General features: G+C 43.8%; 1 protein-coding gene across 11 annotated transcripts in view; it reads left to right on the top strand.

The window, feature by feature from the left end:
- LOC135394496 (phospholipid-transporting ATPase IA-like) overlaps window positions 1-19,036 on the top strand; it is a 114,567-nt gene that overhangs the window by 76,893 nt on the left and 18,638 nt on the right. For 9 of the 11 annotated variants that reach the window (XM_064625258.1, XM_064625259.1, XM_064625257.1 and 6 more), the window contains one exon: window positions 6,860-6,961. In XM_064625258.1, the coding sequence (XP_064481328.1) occupies window positions 6,860-6,961 (102 nt within the window). Of the gene's footprint in view, window positions 1-6,859; window positions 6,962-8,213; window positions 11,456-19,036 lie in introns of those variants that run through there. The other 2 variants (XM_064625265.1, XM_064625268.1) reach the window with 2 other exon arrangements.

The following is a 19,036-nucleotide window of genomic DNA, read 5'->3' as shown; positions in this document are numbered from 1 at the left end:
ATTCACCATTTCCCGAAAGAATAATTCCGGCGTTTACAGCCGAACGGTTGTGAGTTTGGACCAGTTCTCCGAGATGGAAACCTCTTGCCATTCCAAGAGAAGGCGTTCAGTCCTGACAGCCGGTGACAAGCGTGATATTTGCCGTTGGAAACAGTCTCATCCGCGCGCGATACGGTACTTTGAGGACCGGGTTGATGAGTCAAGTGTCAAACTTTCTGTCATCTCTTCTAAACAGGATAGACCTTGCAGAAAGTATGGTGCAAAGCACAATTACGCAGTATTTTAAAAAATAAAACTTATTCAAATCAATTTCCCGTGTTTTTTTTAGGTATTTGTGCACTGCACACCTCGGACCTCGATTTACGAATACCTCGATTTACGAACGATTTTCTGAGAAACGAAGGGTGTTCGTAAAGCGAGGTTTGACTGTACTATGTATATATTGGATGGGTTTGGATTTGAGCCTTTGCCTTCGGTCGCATATGCGCGTTTCACTAGACGACAGTAGATTGCTGTCGTGCTGACGACGTGTGTTTTACTAGTCTGATTTTGTATTTTCTGAGATCGTTTTTTTTTTCTTTGTTGTGATTGGGATCCAAATAGGACAAGATCGGGCTGGCATTGTTTTTGTGGACGTCTTTTATTTTAATTGACTTAATTAAATGTAATTGATTTAATTAAATGTAATTGATTTAATTAAATGTAATTGATTTAATTAAATGTAATTGATTTAATTAAATTTAATTAAATTTAATTGATTTAATTAAATTTAATTGATTTAATTAAATTTATTTAATATTTTTTTTAAAAATTTAATTAATACACAGACATCACTATAGGACTCTTATTTATCTGAGGTGCATAGGTCATGTTTTGGGGAATTATCTGTTCCGCATGCGCGTAGCATCCATCAGACACAAGGGTTTCATCAGAGGGCGCAGCTGCTATTTCTTAGATATTAATCACCAATAAAGTACATTTCAGCAGAGATGGGGAAGTTAATTACCACCCAAAAGTTGCTAGTTACGAGTTACATCATTGACCTAAATATGTAATGAAGTTACAACCTTCAAGTTCTGAAAATGAAATTAAGTAAGAAGTGAAAGTTCCGTCGTGTCGAAATGAAGTTGGGAGCGGAGGTCCGAATATACCTTGTCAATTGGGCACAAAGTGAGAATTGTAATTCCAAGTTCTGCGAGTTCCCATTTTCCGCGCACATTTCATAGAACCTTGCCAAGTGTGGTCTTATCACCTTCCCCATTAAAAACTGCACTCCACGAAGTCCAAACGAACGCTCTGCTGCGACGTAACTCAGAAGCACGTAACTCAGAAGCACGTCTGAATTGTGGTAGCATACATCCAGTACATCGCGCTGCAACAAGGCGGAGCAGACAGGCTGCTGGCGCCGCGCACGTGCAAGGGGCGGGGTCACTGTCGTCGGATTTTTCAGCAGCACAATAAAAAGAAAGGAGCCCGCGTTTTGTGTTCTGCCTGTTTGGACGTGAAGCGAATCAAATTTCTAACTTTCCTCATAGTACTTTGGCGAAGTTACCTCAAAAAGTGACTAACACTACAGTCAAGTGATTATGACGAGAAGTTGTTTCAAACATCAAATAGAAACAGGCAAGAGTGGGAATTGTTGTAAATGGTGTCGACACATATTTATTCACAGATTGTGAGAGAGGAAAAGAAACTGTTTCACGGACTGTAAATTGGTGGTCTTCCGGGCTCCTTGCAGTCTTCACTTCAATTTGCGCCTCACATTCTCTATGTATTACATGGTTCCAAATGTCTTGGTCGTTAAGAATGCACTTAGTGTTCGTCTGTATATACCCCCCTCTGAGGAAAAAATACAATGGATTACACTTTTCCGAGGGAAGATTCTCAGTTTTTGGTGTCAGTGATTTATGTAGACCCTCCTACATCCCTGTGACACCACCCACCTCAAAGAAAAAAAGTTTGGCGACACCCCCTGCAAAAAAAGGGGGCTTGCTATTGCAGCTGTAATGACATGTCGCTAATTATACCTGTAAAGCTGTTATCACGTAGCTGCAATAATGACCACGCCCCCGACTTGGGATTCTGGATAAACCACTGCAGTGGTGTATTGCATGAAAGAATGAGAGTAAAAACATATGTCCAGCGAAGGTAATCACAAGTCTGAATTCTTCATGATGGCTATTTCCAGTGTCAGTATGCATCATGTCACAAGAACTCATGTAATACTGAGTGACAGGTCACGATGTATTGCGATGTCGAAGCTAATACCCCTGCGTCACGAGTGAAAAATGGCGCGGCGGAAAAGCCAGTCGTACGAAGCCACATGAACGTGCAATATCCCGGCAGACACAGCGGTCGTACGAAGTCACATGAACGTGCAATGTGCCGGCAGGCAAGGATGTCTTACAACGGCACATGAACGTGCAATGTGCTATGCGCTCACTTAGCTGTCAACAACGGGCGCAACATTTTGCACCAACCCTACCGCGTAAGCAATATACCTCCCGCCGCCATTCACATGCGACAGCGGAGATCAAACGTTGCATCCCTCCCTTTCCTCCTTTCTTGGTGCACCCTTCTTCCAAGCCCAACCGAGAGCAAGGCGACCGCACCTTCCAAACAGCATATCCCTCCTCCACTTACGCTTTCGCCACTACTACCAGGAAATCCACGCTAACAGGGGCGAGGAAGACTCCAACGTCGTAATCCTCCAGCAGCGGGCAGCCGGGCACTCCAACGTAGGCCTTGGTTGGTATTCAACTTCAAAACCTGATCAGCGGTCTTCCCAAGCCACGTGAATGCGCAATGTGCTATGCACTCACTTATCTGTCAACAATGGGCGCAACATTGTGCAACAACCCTACCGCGCAAGCAACATACCTTCCGCCATTTACATGCGACAGCGGAGGTCAAACGTAGCATCCCTCCCCCTCCTCCTTCATTGGTACGCCCTGCTTCCAAATCCAAACGAGTGCAGGCTGACAGCACCCTCCAAACAGTATACCCCTCCTTCGCTTACGCTTTTGCTGCCACTACCAGGAAACCCACGCAAACGCAGGCGAGCAGGACGCTAGCGTCGTAATCCTGCAGCCGGGCACACCCAACGAAGGCCTTTGTTAGAGTTCAACTTCAAAATCCATCACCAACTTCAGAACCAATCATAGGAATTCAACTTCAAAACCGCCAAGTTTGAAGAGTATCTGAAGAGTAGAGTATCTGAAGTTGAATTCTGATGATGGGCTCTGAAGTCGATGATGGGTTCTGAAGTTGAATGATGGGTTATGATGTGATGGATTCTGAAGTTGAATGATTTGATGTGATGTGATGGGTTCTGAAGTTGAAGTTGAGTGATGGGCTCGTGATGTGATGGTTTATGACAGTGATGTGATGGGCTTGTGATGGGAGTTGCAGAAAACTGACCATGATGTGATGTTGAATGAATTCTTAGGAAAATGCCGACCTATGGCTGCTACACAGCCAAACTCAATGCGTATTGAAAAGTTGACTTGTCGACAGGCGGATCTACATTGAGCTCGATGACCATTGGCTCAATGCGGATCGAAAGTGTCCGTGTGACAGGGGTATGAGATTCGTATTTGAAATTTCGAATTTTCACACACCTCTAATTTTAACACATAAAAGGTGGCCAGGTCTTCAGAAATTTTCAGAACAGTCAGTTGCCGGTGATCAGATCATTTCACTGACTCTTTCATCGTCAACACTTTCATTGGGTTGTCGATGTTGAAGTACGTCCCGTACTCTCTTTGTTCGTCTTCGATTCACAGCCATGACAAAATCGTTCGAACCATTTGTACACTGTCTTAAAGGGGCCGTAAACAGGACACCAAACATTTCTGAAATAATGATACCCCATGAAAGAACGCAGATCATAATACCCAAATATACATTTCGTTCGGCTCGTGCCAGCTCATTGACCCATATAACTGCTTTCAAAGATGAGTAACCAGCGAGCCTCCTCCACCACGCATACGTCACATGACTACGTAGCGTTTTGCCGTCCAATCGGGGGGCCGAGCTGCGCACATGACGTTTCAAATTACCAGCCAATAAACATACTTCGTTATCAGCTGTGTGTCGGAGCGCTCAGTTTGTTTGTGTGAAACGACGTTTGCGCTCCGCGGTTTCGAAATTCAACGTCATGACATCTTCAACATCTCCGGCTGGCGCAAACGTCAAAAGTTGGACAGCTATCACATGACGCGATTCGAACCCGGGTTCCTCCCAGCCACGACGTGACATGGCCAGCACGCTATCCACTGTACCACGCGAGCTGGTGACGCGATGCCGCATGGCTCAAACCAAAGTACGGCAGCCCAGTTCTCGGAACCATTCGAAGATGTCCCAACGCGCACCTACCTAAGCTTCCGGAACTGTAGTCCCGGATATTCATTCGCGCTCGTGGTGTGCTGCGTGCTACTGCCCAGAAAACGTAGTGCGCGTATGATACCTAAATTAAACGCATTTCTTTTTCAGTTTGAGGCTGCAACTGTTTAGATTTTGAATAGAAGAGGATTCACGTTCATCTAGTCCAATTCCGCATTTGAAATAAAATCATACGTGGAACACTCGATCGTAATTGGTGAGGAAAGCGCTACGTCAAAATGACGTAAAGTTAGAGCGCGGGGCGGAGCTAAATTGCGAAAGAGTGCAGTGAATATTTCATCCGTATGCAAGCGCCTTTTGTTTTTGAGCGTTAGTAATTGCAAGGAGTTTTCACTGCCTAAGTTTCATTAATATAACACAAAGAAATGTACACCTTTTGTACCTGTTTACGGCCCCTTTAATGGTGACGGCAGCATCACCATAAACTAAACTCAGCATTTCATGCGTTTCTTTAGCACATTTTTTAAGTTTGAAGCAGAACTTCATGTTGACGCGTTGTTCCACATCCATGGCTCATGACACACTTCTTGTTGCCGGAGCACAAAATTCAATGGCTGCATCGAACAAGTTCAAGCATGTCACATGTTGCACTGATGTACGACACGTCACCTCCTCTCTAGCTGTTCTTGGTATCTCAGTCACATATAGCTGTGCAGCAACATTCACCGTACTTTTTGATCATACACTGTAGTGTGTATTCTAATATGAAGTTATGAAATTTTCCGGAGTGAGATGATCAAAATACTGGAATAGACCTTTCAAGAAAAGCGCCCGCGCCCCCAAGTGAGCGGCGCAGAGAGTTTTGGGACGTTTGAGAGACACTGCCCTGTTGTCTGCTTTTTCCTGAGAGGCCACGTGGGATGTTTAGCGATACTTTTACTTCGTGAGCAATTAATGCCGCCTCCTGTTGGCCGGCCTACAAAGAGCGCATGGCTTGCTCTTGAGAACACTCGCTAACTCTTCCGCGTCCGTAACAGCCAGCGAATTCTAAAACAAAACGCAATCGAACGATCGCTTTCACAGAGAGATGCAACCACAGCGTCTGCATCTCCATGGCGTCTGCGCATACGCCGGCAGCAGCACGCAGGAAACTGGCGCTCCAACTTGCCATGATACCTCGGGCGCCACAGGTGGCGCTGGTTTTTCTCAAAGGGCTTCCTGTGAATATGCATTCGAATTGTAATTCGATTCACAGTGTTTGTGAGATATTAGACTTTCTTTTCGAAAAATAACTTTTTTTGGTAAAGATCCTTGAGAACATCGGCCATGAGCTGAGCAGTGAGCAACTCTTTTGCTTGTGCTCACTAATTAAATAAATATCCGAACTTTTAAATTGTACTTGAGACTCTTTCGGAACCTTTATTTTACGTGTCGGGACCTTCAGCGAAACGTATTCCAGGAAAAAAACTGCGATTTTTCGTGAAATTAAACGGTTTCTGTTTACGTATTTCTTGCGCGTGGTAGCATAATAATGTGCTCCTTCTCTGAACTATCCAATGCTAGATTACATGTTCATCCGCTCGGTTCACACATAGGGGTGCCAGAAGATAAGGAACAGCCACAAGTGACCTTTCACCGGCCTGTCTCCTTGTCTACCTGGCATGTAGGACATGAGCGTTGTATTGCTGGGTGGGTGTGGCAGGGCCCCTTTATCATTATGATCGCAAGCGCTTGCACCCTCGCTTGTGAACCGAGCAGATGAACACATAATCTAGCGTTGGATAGTTGAGCGAAAGAGCGCATTGCTACGCTACCTCGCGCAAGAAATCTGTAAACCGTAAACCAATAAATTACTCGAAAAAATCACTAAGTGTTGAAGCGGGGTTTTTCCTCGAATATGTTTCGCTGAAGGTCCCGATACGTAAAACAGAGGTGCCCGAGAGCGTCCGAAGTAAAAATATAAAAGTTCCGCTCACTGCTCAGATCGTGGCCGACGTCTAAAGGATCTTTACCAGTGAAAATGTTCTTTGATTGCTCCACCTGTTCGCAAATTATTCCGGCAGGGGGCCTATGTGGAAATCAAGATGGCACACCTCAAGGATATAAGTGTAATCACAGGAGCTACAAACAGGGAATAAGCAGTAAAACCTTGAGCACACACTATTTCACATGTGATTTTACCCTAATTTGCTGTGTCATTGGTATCTCGTCTGTCACACACTAGTGGCGCGCGCCAGCAGAGGCAAGTCTTCATCGTCGTCCACGGGCCGCCACATCACTTCCATGTTCACTTGAAACGTTTCCTTCTCTCTTCCACGTTTTCACACTTGCCTAGAGTACAGACGCTATTGAGCTTTGTCTTGTTTCAAAGGTGCATTACATAATCACTGCAGGTTTTACCCATTCACGGCTTAGAAAGAGCCCTAGTTTGTCACAAAATGACAAAATATCTGCTCCAGAGTCCCTACTATGTGAAAACGTGAAGCACAATGTTAAGTGTACCATTTGTTTCCAGTGTGAAGCGATCATGCTTCAAATCCCTGTCTGAGGCTGTCAGGGAAAGTGAAATAGCGCACACGGACCCTGGTCCTGTGATCTTGCGAGGAACAAAGCAAAGGTAAGTGTGCTTTATCAACAGGTTCTGCACAGTAGCGTTGCATCACATTTACATAACATGATTGTTACAAGGTACTACATGTGCTCTCTATAACTATGTTGTATCCATGACTGGAATGCCCTGCCTCAAGAAATAGTAAAACTGTGCTCGACAATCATAAATTTCGGCTATTATGTAACTTTTTTAACTCAACTAATTGTGTAACTGTGGGCTATTTTTTCACGATCCTAGTGTTGGTCATGACTCAGTGTGACACCATGTTTTTACTTTCAAACAATGTTCCTACTCATGTAATGCATTCTTTGAAGGAACATGTTTGAGGTAAATAAAATTAAATGAAATGACCTGTACCAAAAAACTAAGTATCTCGAGTAGTTTCTAGCAAAACCTGCCATTTGGCATCGTTGCTATTTGTACCAAAAAGCCCCTATTTATACTAGACGAAACCGAGACACACAGAACACTGAAGAACAGACAAACAGATTTGGTAACAAACCAAATCTGTCCTTCCGTGTTCCATGCCTCTCAGTTTCACCTAGTATGCATCGTTACCAGCTTCCCTGCACTCTCTCCCTCCTTTTGCTGTTTTTCCTTTTTCTTTTTTTCACAATCATTATTGTCTGCACTTACATAACAATGCAGGTTACCCATCATGAACTCTGTATAACAGCAGACGTCTCGGATATGGCTCCTAACGTTCAGTCATGAGTTTCTGCCGTGCATTCAAAATGTGGAGGTAACCACATTTTATGATGTAATGTGTTCTTCTGCATACTGCACAATGCAGTGACCTTAATCACTGCATGTTCCTGTCCCAGAACTGCCAGAGGCACTGCAGTAATCCACAGGAACTGTGAAGCGCACCGTGTATAGCATCAATAACGAAACTACCTAGTTGGGCCAGTTGTATAGCATAGCCATGAGCTGCTATATTGCTAAGCGGATTGTGCAGAATGTGTCGCTCCTATGTGTGCCTCGCATCCGAACAATAAGATCTGCATGATGCAAATGTGCATTGTGCAAATGTTTGATGCTTCGGATGTTTTACAAGTAGGGTTTACTGTTAGGTTAGCTTTGCAGAGCACTTATATATAGATGTTGCAGTTAACAGTAACAGTCTAAATGCCAGCTGACCCATTTTCATCCATGCTATAAAATGCTTTTCTTAGTCTGGCTGCTACCACGTTTGATTTGCATTAGGCTACATTAGGATGTTCAAACGCTTGCAAATCACAATGCCTCCTTTTTGCAGCCCTGCTGTTCCTGAAAATAACTTGGGCTGAGAACACATGCAAGTAACACATGCCAACACATGTGCATATGTTTGAGTGCTTATGATAACAGTAACATGTGATAAGAACACTTACAGCTGGACAAATTTTCACCTTTGTGGCCTTATCATTCATTCATTGTATGAAATGCGGTATGATCATTAGATTTCTATGTTATTTGATTATGGTTTGTGTGATGTATTAGTGTAACAGTATCTGTATGATATGCAGAATAGGAATAATGCAGTCCAGGTCACCTTGGCTTAATACCATTCAATATCACTTTCCAGCTACGTTGATATCAAACCTCAGTTTTTTATTGTCCAACTACTGATCAAGTCTCCCACCGTCCATAAATGTTTCTAGACTCCAAGGCATCTCTGCTCATAAGCCATACTTGTGATACTTTTTTAGTCATGCATGCTGTTTTATCATGTACTTCTTCCTGCATGTGCTTTGCTGATATTGAAGCTGTCCGTGAATGCATGCTTCATGTACTGAATAAAATACATGTACTTTTTTAATGCACGTGCACTAAACAGCATTTGGAAAGAAATACTTTTGGTTGAGACAGTGAGCGCCAGTTGTGACCCTCTTTTGTGGTTAACACAGTGATCTGGTTCATCTGTTCACCAACACGTTATGCTTTGCAGTGGGAGTGGTACCTTCGACCTCCTTGCTATGATAGCCTCGCAACTGAGAGAATATGGTGGCATGCTGGTGAAAAAAAAAAAAAGCATTGGTGCAATTGGGTCTTATCAGTCTGGAACAGTCGGCTAATTTTCAGATTTTCTAATTTGATTTTCAGAGTCTTATCCAAATGTAAGTTACTTGCGGATGCCAAATAGAAAATTGCATCTGGCAGAGCATTGTTGCTTTTGAAAACGGGAAAAATGAATGGCATGGCTTTGCAGTGATGTAAGCACGAGCTGCCAGACTGATGTGAAATTGATTGAGGACTGTTTTGAGATATGATAAAGCATATTCAGCCAGTTTTGTCTTCGAATCAGTGGCTTGAGTGGCTGGATGGACACAAACCACACGTTACTGACAGTGATATCACAGCAGCAGAAGTACAGGCTATCAAATTCAATTATAAATACTAATTGGCTGTAAATTTAATTAAAATGTTTTGCACAGCGACTCTGTGCATCATACGAAAGTATGTGAGTTTGGGTTTGGACTGTCATTTTAATGTGACTGGATTGATCAATGTTTGCATCATATGTATATTTCAAAGGCAACAAGCAACCATGTGCACGATTAAACCAGTTTTTCACATAGTAAAGAAAAATTTGGCAATGCAGCAACTTGCAATTTGTTAGATCAACGACGAGAGGACAGTCGCACGCAGTTAACTCTTGTCTACTTTCTCTGCCTTCCGCTTATGTCATGACTAGCTTCTTCATGACATCATGTATCCAAACTTCTGTTAAACTAGTGCTGCACTGGCAATTTTTATTGGTTTCCTTGTCTGCCTTTGCAGTTCTCTGCTAAACCAACAATGCAAACAAAAGTGTTTCCACTGATTTGTCCCGTGAAGGTTCTCGAAGATCCCCGTGTAAATCTCATGCCTTGCTGTGTTGTCGCCAAGATAGCACCTCGGAAATATCAGATTGTGGTTATTCCATATTCTTAATCAGGCACAATCCTTCCTCATATCTGAGCACTCTGTCTCATCTTTCCTGGAAGAATATTAGGCTTATTTGAGTCAACACCATTACATTTGTTAAATCATTTGTTGGAATGTAGCCTATTTGTTGTATAATCTTTATTTAGTCGGGAGTTGTAAAGGAACTACTGCGCAGTATGGTTCAGCCTACATTGAGATTGCTACAGCATGCTCTTGTGCATGTTCTTCAAGCTAGCGTACTGTGTTTGTGCACTGCACATGCATATTATTGTTGTAGAGTGATTTCTTTTGGTTGTGCTTGTACTGCTTGGAGCCACTTTTCTTCCTTTTCTCCCTACCCTGCAGGATCAGGAAAATACTTCAGAATGGTTTTTCATGGAACATCGGAGAGACTCGCCTATGACACTGATCCTGCATAGCATATTGCTAGCCAATGTCATTGTGCAGGGCTAAATTGTGATACTCCTGCTGCTGCAGCAGAACACGTGTTGTGCATATGTAGTCCAATATTTATAGTACAATATAGAGAATGTGCGTTCTTTTAGAATTCATAATGAAAAAGGGGGGATCTTCGGTTCAGAAACTGTGGAGCTAAGGTACGGGCCTGTATATTTTGATTTTTCCTCATTCAAAGTTTAATTTTTTTATGGGTGCTACGGAACCACTATTGCTCCTTTTGTCTTCATCAAATGAGCAGTTTTGCTCTTGTGTGACACTGGCCTTCCTTTTTTTTTCCATGGCACTTACATAGGAATGAAACCCAATTTAATGGTCTTTTTGGAAATTTCACCTTTCACCCCATCGTCAATCAATCAGTAGCACTAGTCTAGACCTGTAAAAATAAATTTATTTCCGAGAAATTATGTCGACTGTGTACAATTCTGACTGATGCTCACTTAGCTTTATAGCGAAAAAGTTCATGAACTTGCTATTACTCAAACTATTGCTGCATTAGTGCAAGTGCTATGCAAATTTGTATTGAGGTTCCACAAATGCTCAGTGACATATAGCTGAAGCCAGAATCATGTGACTCTAGCTGAAGCATATGCGTTTCAAGTGATCTCAAGTTTGTTTTTCATCTACAGGACATTTTTCCTTGTTAAGAGCTATGTGTCTATGTGAACATTCTCAAGTTAAAATGTGACATTCAAGCAAAATTATTTTATTAAGTACCTACCAGTATTGATTTGATATTGTTTCGTTCCTCTTGTGAATAGCACCCTGTGAGATTTTTGCTTCTTCACAGGGTGTTGTGTTCTATACCCTTTACAAGTAAATTTGTCCTACTGTAGTATTATTGTTGAAACAGTATTTTTGTTTTGGTCATTAACCTATCAAGTCGCAACATTCCAAAAAGTTTGCAGAGACAGGTGTAAAAGTTTTACATTTGACACCCACCCTTGGTAAAATGTGTCTCTACCACTTTTTGCATGACTCTTCCACCAGCTTGTACATGACTATTGAGATGCGACAGTTTGCACACATTATTTTGTAACACGGTTTTTATGTCCTTACATTTAGTTTGCAATGTTCTTTCTGCCTTTTGCATGTTTGCACGACTTGCATTGCAATAAATTTGTGTTTATTTGATTCTGCTTTTGTTCTTGTGTCATGCATTTGATAGCTTTTGCAGGGATTCCTGTTGGTGTCATTTTGTGCCATTAGAGACACAAGCCAAGCCAAAGATGTAACGAGCAAATTGTAGGAATGAAGAAGAGTCTTCACCTTGGTGACCAAACAAGAATGAATGGCTGCCTTGCATTTTGCTTTTTTTTTTTTCAATCTTACAAATTGTCAATTAGGGCTACCTACTCTGTCATTAGATATGTAACTAGGACATAAGGCTGCATAAAGCTGCATTAGGCAAGCAAGCACATGCATGGCGCATGAGTGCAAACACTCCTCTGACGTTTATGGCTTTGAATTTGCATTGCATACACATAGCCATGGCTATATTTACTATGAGCACATTAAGATACTAAGCTGGGATAGTTGCATATCCATAGGTACCAGAAGGCGCAAAAGATTGACAGGAGTCAGAGATCCCGTAATTGTGTAATATTTGAGTTCCTGATTTCTTATTATAAATATAGGCAAGTTACACACACAAATCTGCTACAGGACCCGAGAACGTGGTAAGCACCCTACTGTATCCCTGAAAAACACAGCTAACAGCAGAAAGTTTGGATTATTCAGGCCTGCGATATGTGGTACTGGACAGGACAAACGCATAGCAGAGGTCAAAAGACATAGGATATAGAGGAGTAAACAATGCTACAAGGGCTCCGCTGTACAGACAAATTATGCCCAAGATGTGACAACCAATTATGTACCTGGTGAACACACTATGATGTAGCCACCCTGTTTTCATGTGCACCCCTCACCTTACCTGACCTTTGCATCAAAGAGCTGGAATGGTGGCTTTGTGCATAAAGAATGTGCTGAGAAAATCTCGCAACCTGGCATTAAGCTGAATTTTCAGTAGATCTACTGGTAATTGCAGTCCACATGTTAGGGAGTATGATGGATCTTAAGGCAAGTAAAAACATAGGATTGCAGGGAAGTACATGGTACCAGTGATCAGTACCACATACTTCCTTGATATACTGGTGGTGGTAGCAGTGAGGTATGTGGTTCATACCTCATCCAGCATCACATAACATCTGTTGCATCACATAACATCACAGGACCATAAGGTAACCACTTATGAAAAATAAATAAATGGCAAAGTTGTAGCGCTGTGCCATTATCAAGTGGCAACAATGCCACACCTCAATGAATGAATGATGTATAACATGAGGTTGTATTTTTCTGAAGGTAAGTGCAGTTGACAATAAGGAAAAGAATTGGGCTAGTTGGTACTGATTGTGCAATACCAAAAGAGTGTACACTCATAAAAGGGAACAGACGGACTACAAGTAGCTGTGCGTGTATGCAGGAGGAAGGTTGCTCTAGCAAGACGCACAACTCCATTATTTGCGGATAGTTTAATCTTGGGGGCAGAGGAAAGGCCTCACCAGGAGGACACCTGCCCAAGTGATCAAACATTATAGAAAACACAGGCACGGGCACAAGGAAGAGCACATGTCACACATCCGTTGCTGTGCGTGTCTACATTGTATCAGTACCAGATTGCCTGCACAATTCCTCTGTTTATGTTTCTGTGTACGAGTTCCGGCTGGTGGCAGCAAGAATGCACCAATCCAGTCATTGAGTTCTAGCTAACGCTCCTTTTTAGCATGTTTCCAACCGGCTTGCTTTGACTGTTTTGTAACAGTGCACTGCTTTCTGCATAGTTCATTTGTAATGTTTGTCGAGTAGACCAGTAGCATAGCCAGAAAAATACTTAGGGATGTGTACTATGAGGAGGATTTCATCTCGGTTTTCCATGTCACAAATGCACTACCGAATGTTCGAGGGAGTGGGGGATGAACCCTCACTGGTGGTAGCTCCAGGGCCACGCTGAAGTCTGGTTGGTGGTAGATTGGAATCATTTCACTGACTGTGCTGTATCAGGTTTTCCGACAGTCTTTCGAGGCGGATATTGGCAGTTCCCTCTTAAGTCTGCCCAGGGCGCATATGCTAACTCCCCTGCCTCCATCTCCCATCTGTTCTTTTTCCATACATCTTGATTAACTTCCGCAATACAATCTCGCTGTTTGTTTCTATAGTACAATTCATAACGGACAACGAGCGCAGCGGTTTAAAGAGAAAGCAGAGAGAAATATAAAAGACTAAAAAAAAATCTCGTCACGGGCACCAAGTCCGAGAAACCCACTCCGAAAACTACTCGTATTGCCAACTGTAGGATGGGACAAACGGAAGCTTGCCCACTTCACATTTCAAAATAGTACTAAAAGGGACTAGAATTCTCTTCTGAAGCCAAAACAGACACTGTTTATTGCTTATAACGCGATCCTCCGTACATTCGAGAGTACTATTCGCCTGTGACACAAAACGAAGGGTGAGCTATCCATGTTTCTTTCGATTACGCAAAGAAAGAATACTCAAAAGTGAGGAATTGATTGAAGTATTAGGTGCACATCAATGCAAAGTCTACGTTTCTTACTCCTTTTGGTTTGAGACGTTCAGGTAGGAGCTGAAAGTCAAAAGCAGTGCGACAGAATCGCGCGTTTCTCTCCATTCCACAAGTAATGCGCTCCATTTATCATAGACAGTCATCCTTTTTAGATGCAGAGAATTTTACCCTGGACCACCCTTTATTTCAGAAAAATGTCACTCAGGTCCCAGGATCGGCCCAAAAAGAAAACAAATTTGTTTAGAAAGTCTGAACAGGTAAACTAAACAAAGTAACATTTCTCGTCCCGCTAGCTACCCACAGGTACGGGCACAGGACGTACCTGAATGACTCTTCACGGACAGTCCGAGAGTGTTATCCTCAGGGCGTCCTGAGGATAACCTCGATGGACGAGGACACGATGACACTGTGGGGACGTCCTGAGGACCCCGTGTGTTCTTTGGGAAATGACCCCCGGAAAAAGCGACAAATTTATTGGTCATGCCGCTGGTAATTCAACTTGTTAGTTATGAAAGATACAAGCTCAACACAATGACATTATCGGTTCGTGCGAACAGCGCGAGGAAATGATCCCCTGGAAAAGGCGGCAAATTTAGAGGTCATGCCACTGGTACAACTTTTAACTATGAAAGATAGAAGCTCGATACAATGACATCGAGCCTTTTCGTTCCTTCCATCGGTTCCTTTCCGTGCGCCGATGCCGTTGCGGTTTTCAGAAAAAGGATCGTCTCAATATAGCGCGAGGAAATGACGCCCTGGAAAAAGCAATTCAACTTTTGAACTATGAAAGACAGAAGCTCGGTACAATGACGTTATCGGTTTCTTTGCGTGCACCGATTCCGTTGCCGTTTTCAGAAAAAGGATCGTGCCGCTACGAAATGACCCCTGGAAAAAGCGGCAAATTTAGAGGTCATGGCGCTGGTACGACTTATTAATTATCAGAGATAGAACTCGATACATGACATTATCGGTTCCTTTGCGTACGCCGATGGCGTTGTCGTTTTCGGAAAAAGGTTCGTGGTAACATAGCGTGAGGAGATGACCCCCTGGAAAAAGCGGCAAATTTAGAGGTCACGCCGCTGGTACAACTTTTTAATTAGAAAAGGTAGAAGCTCGGCACAATGACAGTATCGGTTCCGTTGCGTGCGCCGAAGCCGTTGCCATTTTCAGAAAAGGGATCATGCCAACATGCACGAGGAAATGACCCCCTGGAAAAAGAAGCATATTTAGAGGTCACGCCGGTGGTACAACTTTTGAATTACAATATTGAAGCTCGATACGGTGGCATTATCGGTTCCTTGGCGTGCGCCATGCCGTTGCCGTTTTCAGGAAAAGGATCGTGGCAACACAGCTAGCGCGAGGAAATGACTCCCTGGAAAAAGCGTCAAATTTAGAGGTCATGTCGCTGGTAATTCAACTTTTTAATTACAAAAGGTAGAAGCTCGTCACAATGACATTGTGGCGTCCCGTGAACGACGATGAAGACGTGCCTGTGCTGGCTCGCGACACTGCGCCTGCTAGCCAGTTCTACCGGCACCGTCCGCAACAACATTCGACAAGGAAGGTCCACGCCCGCCATCCTGCCGCGAACTCAAGCCGTACGCCAAGCTTTCCCACGTCCACGTGCCGTCGTCATTTATCTCGCCTTAGTATCGACGCGAACCTCAATCGCAAGCGCAGCTCCGCGTCTCAGGGGTGGAGTGATGTGGCGGCCCGTGGACGACGATGAAGACGTGCCTCTGCTGGCGCGCGCCACTGCGCCTGCCAGCCAGTTCTACCGGCACCGTCCTAGCGTAAGGCCACGACCATCTGCCCGCTGGGATATTCCATCATCGCCGGTCAGGACTCATGTAGAGGGACACCACCTCCTCTACAACATTATCGGTTTCCTTGCGTGCGCCGATGCCGTTGTCGTTTTCAGAAGAAGGATCATGCCAGCATGCACGAGGAAATGACCCCATGGAAAAAGGCATATTTGGAGGTCACGCCGCTGGTACAACTTTTTAATTGAAGCATTGAACAATATTGAAGCTCGACACAATGGCATTATCGGTTCCTTTGCGTGCGCCATGCCGTTGCCGTTGTCAGAAAAATGGTCGTGCCAACATAGCGTGAGGAAATGAACCCCTGGAAGAAGCGGCATATTTAGAGGTCATGCCGCTATTAATTCAACTTTTTAATTACGAAATATAGCAGCTGGACACAATGACATTATCGGTTCCTTTGCGTACGCCAATGCCGTTGCCGTTTTCAGGAAAAGGATCGTGGTAACACAGCTAGAGCGAGGAAATGACCCCCTGGAAAACGCGACAAATTTAGAGGTCACGTCGCTGGTAATTCAACTTTTTTTATTATGAAATATAGAAGCGCGACACAATGACATTATCGGTTCCTTTGTGTACGCCAGTGCCTTTGCCGTTTGCAGGAAAATGGTCGTGGCAACACAGCTAGCGCGAGGAAATGACCCCCTGGAAAAAACGGCAAATTTAGAGGTCATGTCGCTGGTAATTCAGCTTTTTAATTACCAAATATAGAAGCTCGACACAATGACATCGGTTCCTTTGCGTACGCCAATACCGTTGTCGTTCTCAGGAAAAGGATCGTGGCAACACAGCTAGCGCGAGGAAACGACCCCCTGGAAAAAGCGGCAAATTTAGAGGTCATGTCGCTGGTACAACTTTTTAACTACAAAAGGAAGAAGCTCGGCACAATGACATTATCGGTTCCGTTGCGTGCGCCGATGCCGTTGCCGTTTTCAGGAAAAGGATCGTGGCAGCACAGCTAGCGCGAGGAAATGACCCCTGTTAAAAGCGGCAAATTTAGAGGTCATTTCGCTGGTAATTCAACTTTTTAATTACGAAATATAGAAGCTCGACACAATGACATTATCGGTTCCTTTGCGTACGCCAATGCCGTTGCCGTTTCAGGAAGAAGATCGTGGCAATACAGCGAGCGCGAGGAAATGACCACCTGTTAAAAGCGGCGAATTTAGAGGTCCTTTCGTTGGTAATTCAACTTTTTAATTACGAAATATAAAAGCTCGACACAATGACATTATCGGTTCCTTTGCGTACGCCAATGCCGTTGCCGTTTCAGGAAGAAGATCGTGGCAATACAGCGAGCGCGAGGAAATGACCACCTGTTAAAAGCGGCGAATTTAGAGGTCCTGTCGCTGGTAATTCAACTTTTTAATTACGAAATATAAAAGCTCGACACAATGACATTATCGGTTCCTTTGCGTACGCCAATGCCGTTGCCGTTTACAAAAAAAGGGTCGTGACAACATAGCGTGAGGAAATGAACCCCTGGAAGAAGCGGCAAATTTAGAGGTCATGCCGCTGGTAATTAAACTTTTTAATTACGAAATATAGAAGCTCGACACAATGACATCGGTTCCTTTGCGTACGCCAATACCGTTGCCGTTTTCAGGAAAAGGATCGTGGCAACACAGCTAGCGCGAGGAAACGACCCCCTGGAAAAAGCGGCAAATTTAGAGGTCATGTCGCTGATACAACTTTTTAACTACAAAAGGAAGAAGCTCGGCACAATGACATTATCGGTTCCGTTGCGTGCGCCGATGCCGTTGCCGTTTTCAGGAAAAGGATCGTGGCAGCACAGCTAGCGCGAGGAAATGACCCCTGTTAAAAGCGGCAAATTTAGAGGTCATTTCGCTGGTAATTCAGCTTTTTAATTACGAAATATAGAAGCTCGACACAATGACATTATCGGTTCCTTTGCGTACGCCAATGCCGTTGCCGTTTCAGGAAGAAGATCGTGGCAATACAGCGAGCGCGAGGAAATGACCACCTGTTAAAAGCGGCGAATTTAGAGGTCCTGTCGCTGGTAATTCAACTTTTTAATTACGAAATATAAAAGCTCGACACAATGACATTATCGGTTCCTTTGCGTACGCCAATGCCGTTGCCGTTTCAGGAAGAAGATCGTGGCAATACAGCGAGCGCGAGGAAATGACCACCTGTTAAAAGCGGCGAATTTAGAGGTCCTGTCGCTGGTAATTCAACTTTTTAATTACGAAATATAGAAGCTCGACACAATGACATTATCGGTTCCTTTGCGTACGCCAATGCCGTTGCCGTTTCAGGAAGAAGATCGTGGCAATACAGCGAGCGCGAGGAAATGACCACCTGTTAAAAGCGGCGAATTTAGAGGTCCTGTCGCTGGTAATTCAACTTTTTAATTACGAAATATAAAAGCTCGACACAATGACATTATCGGTTCCTTTGCGTACGCCAATGCCGTTGCCGTTTCAGGAAGAAGATCGTGGCAATACAGCGAGCGCGAGGAAATGACCACCTGTTAAAAGCGGCGAATTTAGAGGTCCTGTCGCTGGTAATTCAACTTTTTAATTACGAAATATAAAAGCTCGACACAATGACATTATCGGTTCCTTTGCGTACGCCAATGCCGTTGCCGTTTCAGGAAGAAGATCGTGGCAATACAGCGAGCGCGAGGAAATGACCACCTGTTAAAAGCGGCGAATTTAGAGGTCCTGTCGCTGGTAATTCAGCTTTTTAATTACGAAATATAGAAGCTCGACACAATGACATTATCGGTTCCTTTGCGTACGCCAATGCCGTTGCCGTTTCAGGAAGAAGATCGTGGCAATACAGCGAGCGCGAGGAAATGACCACCTGTTAAAAGCGGCGAATTTAGAGGTCCTGTCGCTGGTAATTCAGCTTTTTAATTACGAAATATAAAAGCTCGACACAATGACATTATCGGTTCCTTTGCGTACGCCAATGCCGTTGCCGTTTCAGGAAGAAGATCGTGGCAATACAGCGAGCGCGAGGAAATGACCACCTGTTAAAAGCGGCGAATTTAGAGGTCCTGTCGCTGGTAATTCAACTTTTTAATTACGAAATATAAAAGCTCGACACAATGACATTATCGGTTCCTTTGCGTACGCCAATGCCGTTGCCGTTTCAGGAAGAAGATCGTGGCAATACAGCGAGCGCGAGGAAATGACCACCTGTTAAAAGCGGCGAATTTAGAGGTCCTGTCGCTGGTAATTCAGCTTTTTAATTACGAAATATAGAAGCTCGACACAATGACATTATCGGTTCCTTTGCGTACGCCAATGCCGTTGCCGTTTCAGGAAGAAGATCGTGGCA

Source organism: Ornithodoros turicata, chromosome 5, assembly GCF_037126465.1.
Source record: "Ornithodoros turicata isolate Travis chromosome 5, ASM3712646v1, whole genome shotgun sequence".
Lineage (NCBI taxonomy): Eukaryota > Metazoa > Arthropoda > Arachnida > Ixodida > Argasidae > Ornithodoros > Ornithodoros turicata.
Note: the sequence above shows the minus strand (reverse complement) of the source record. Positions and strands in the feature narration are given on the sequence as shown.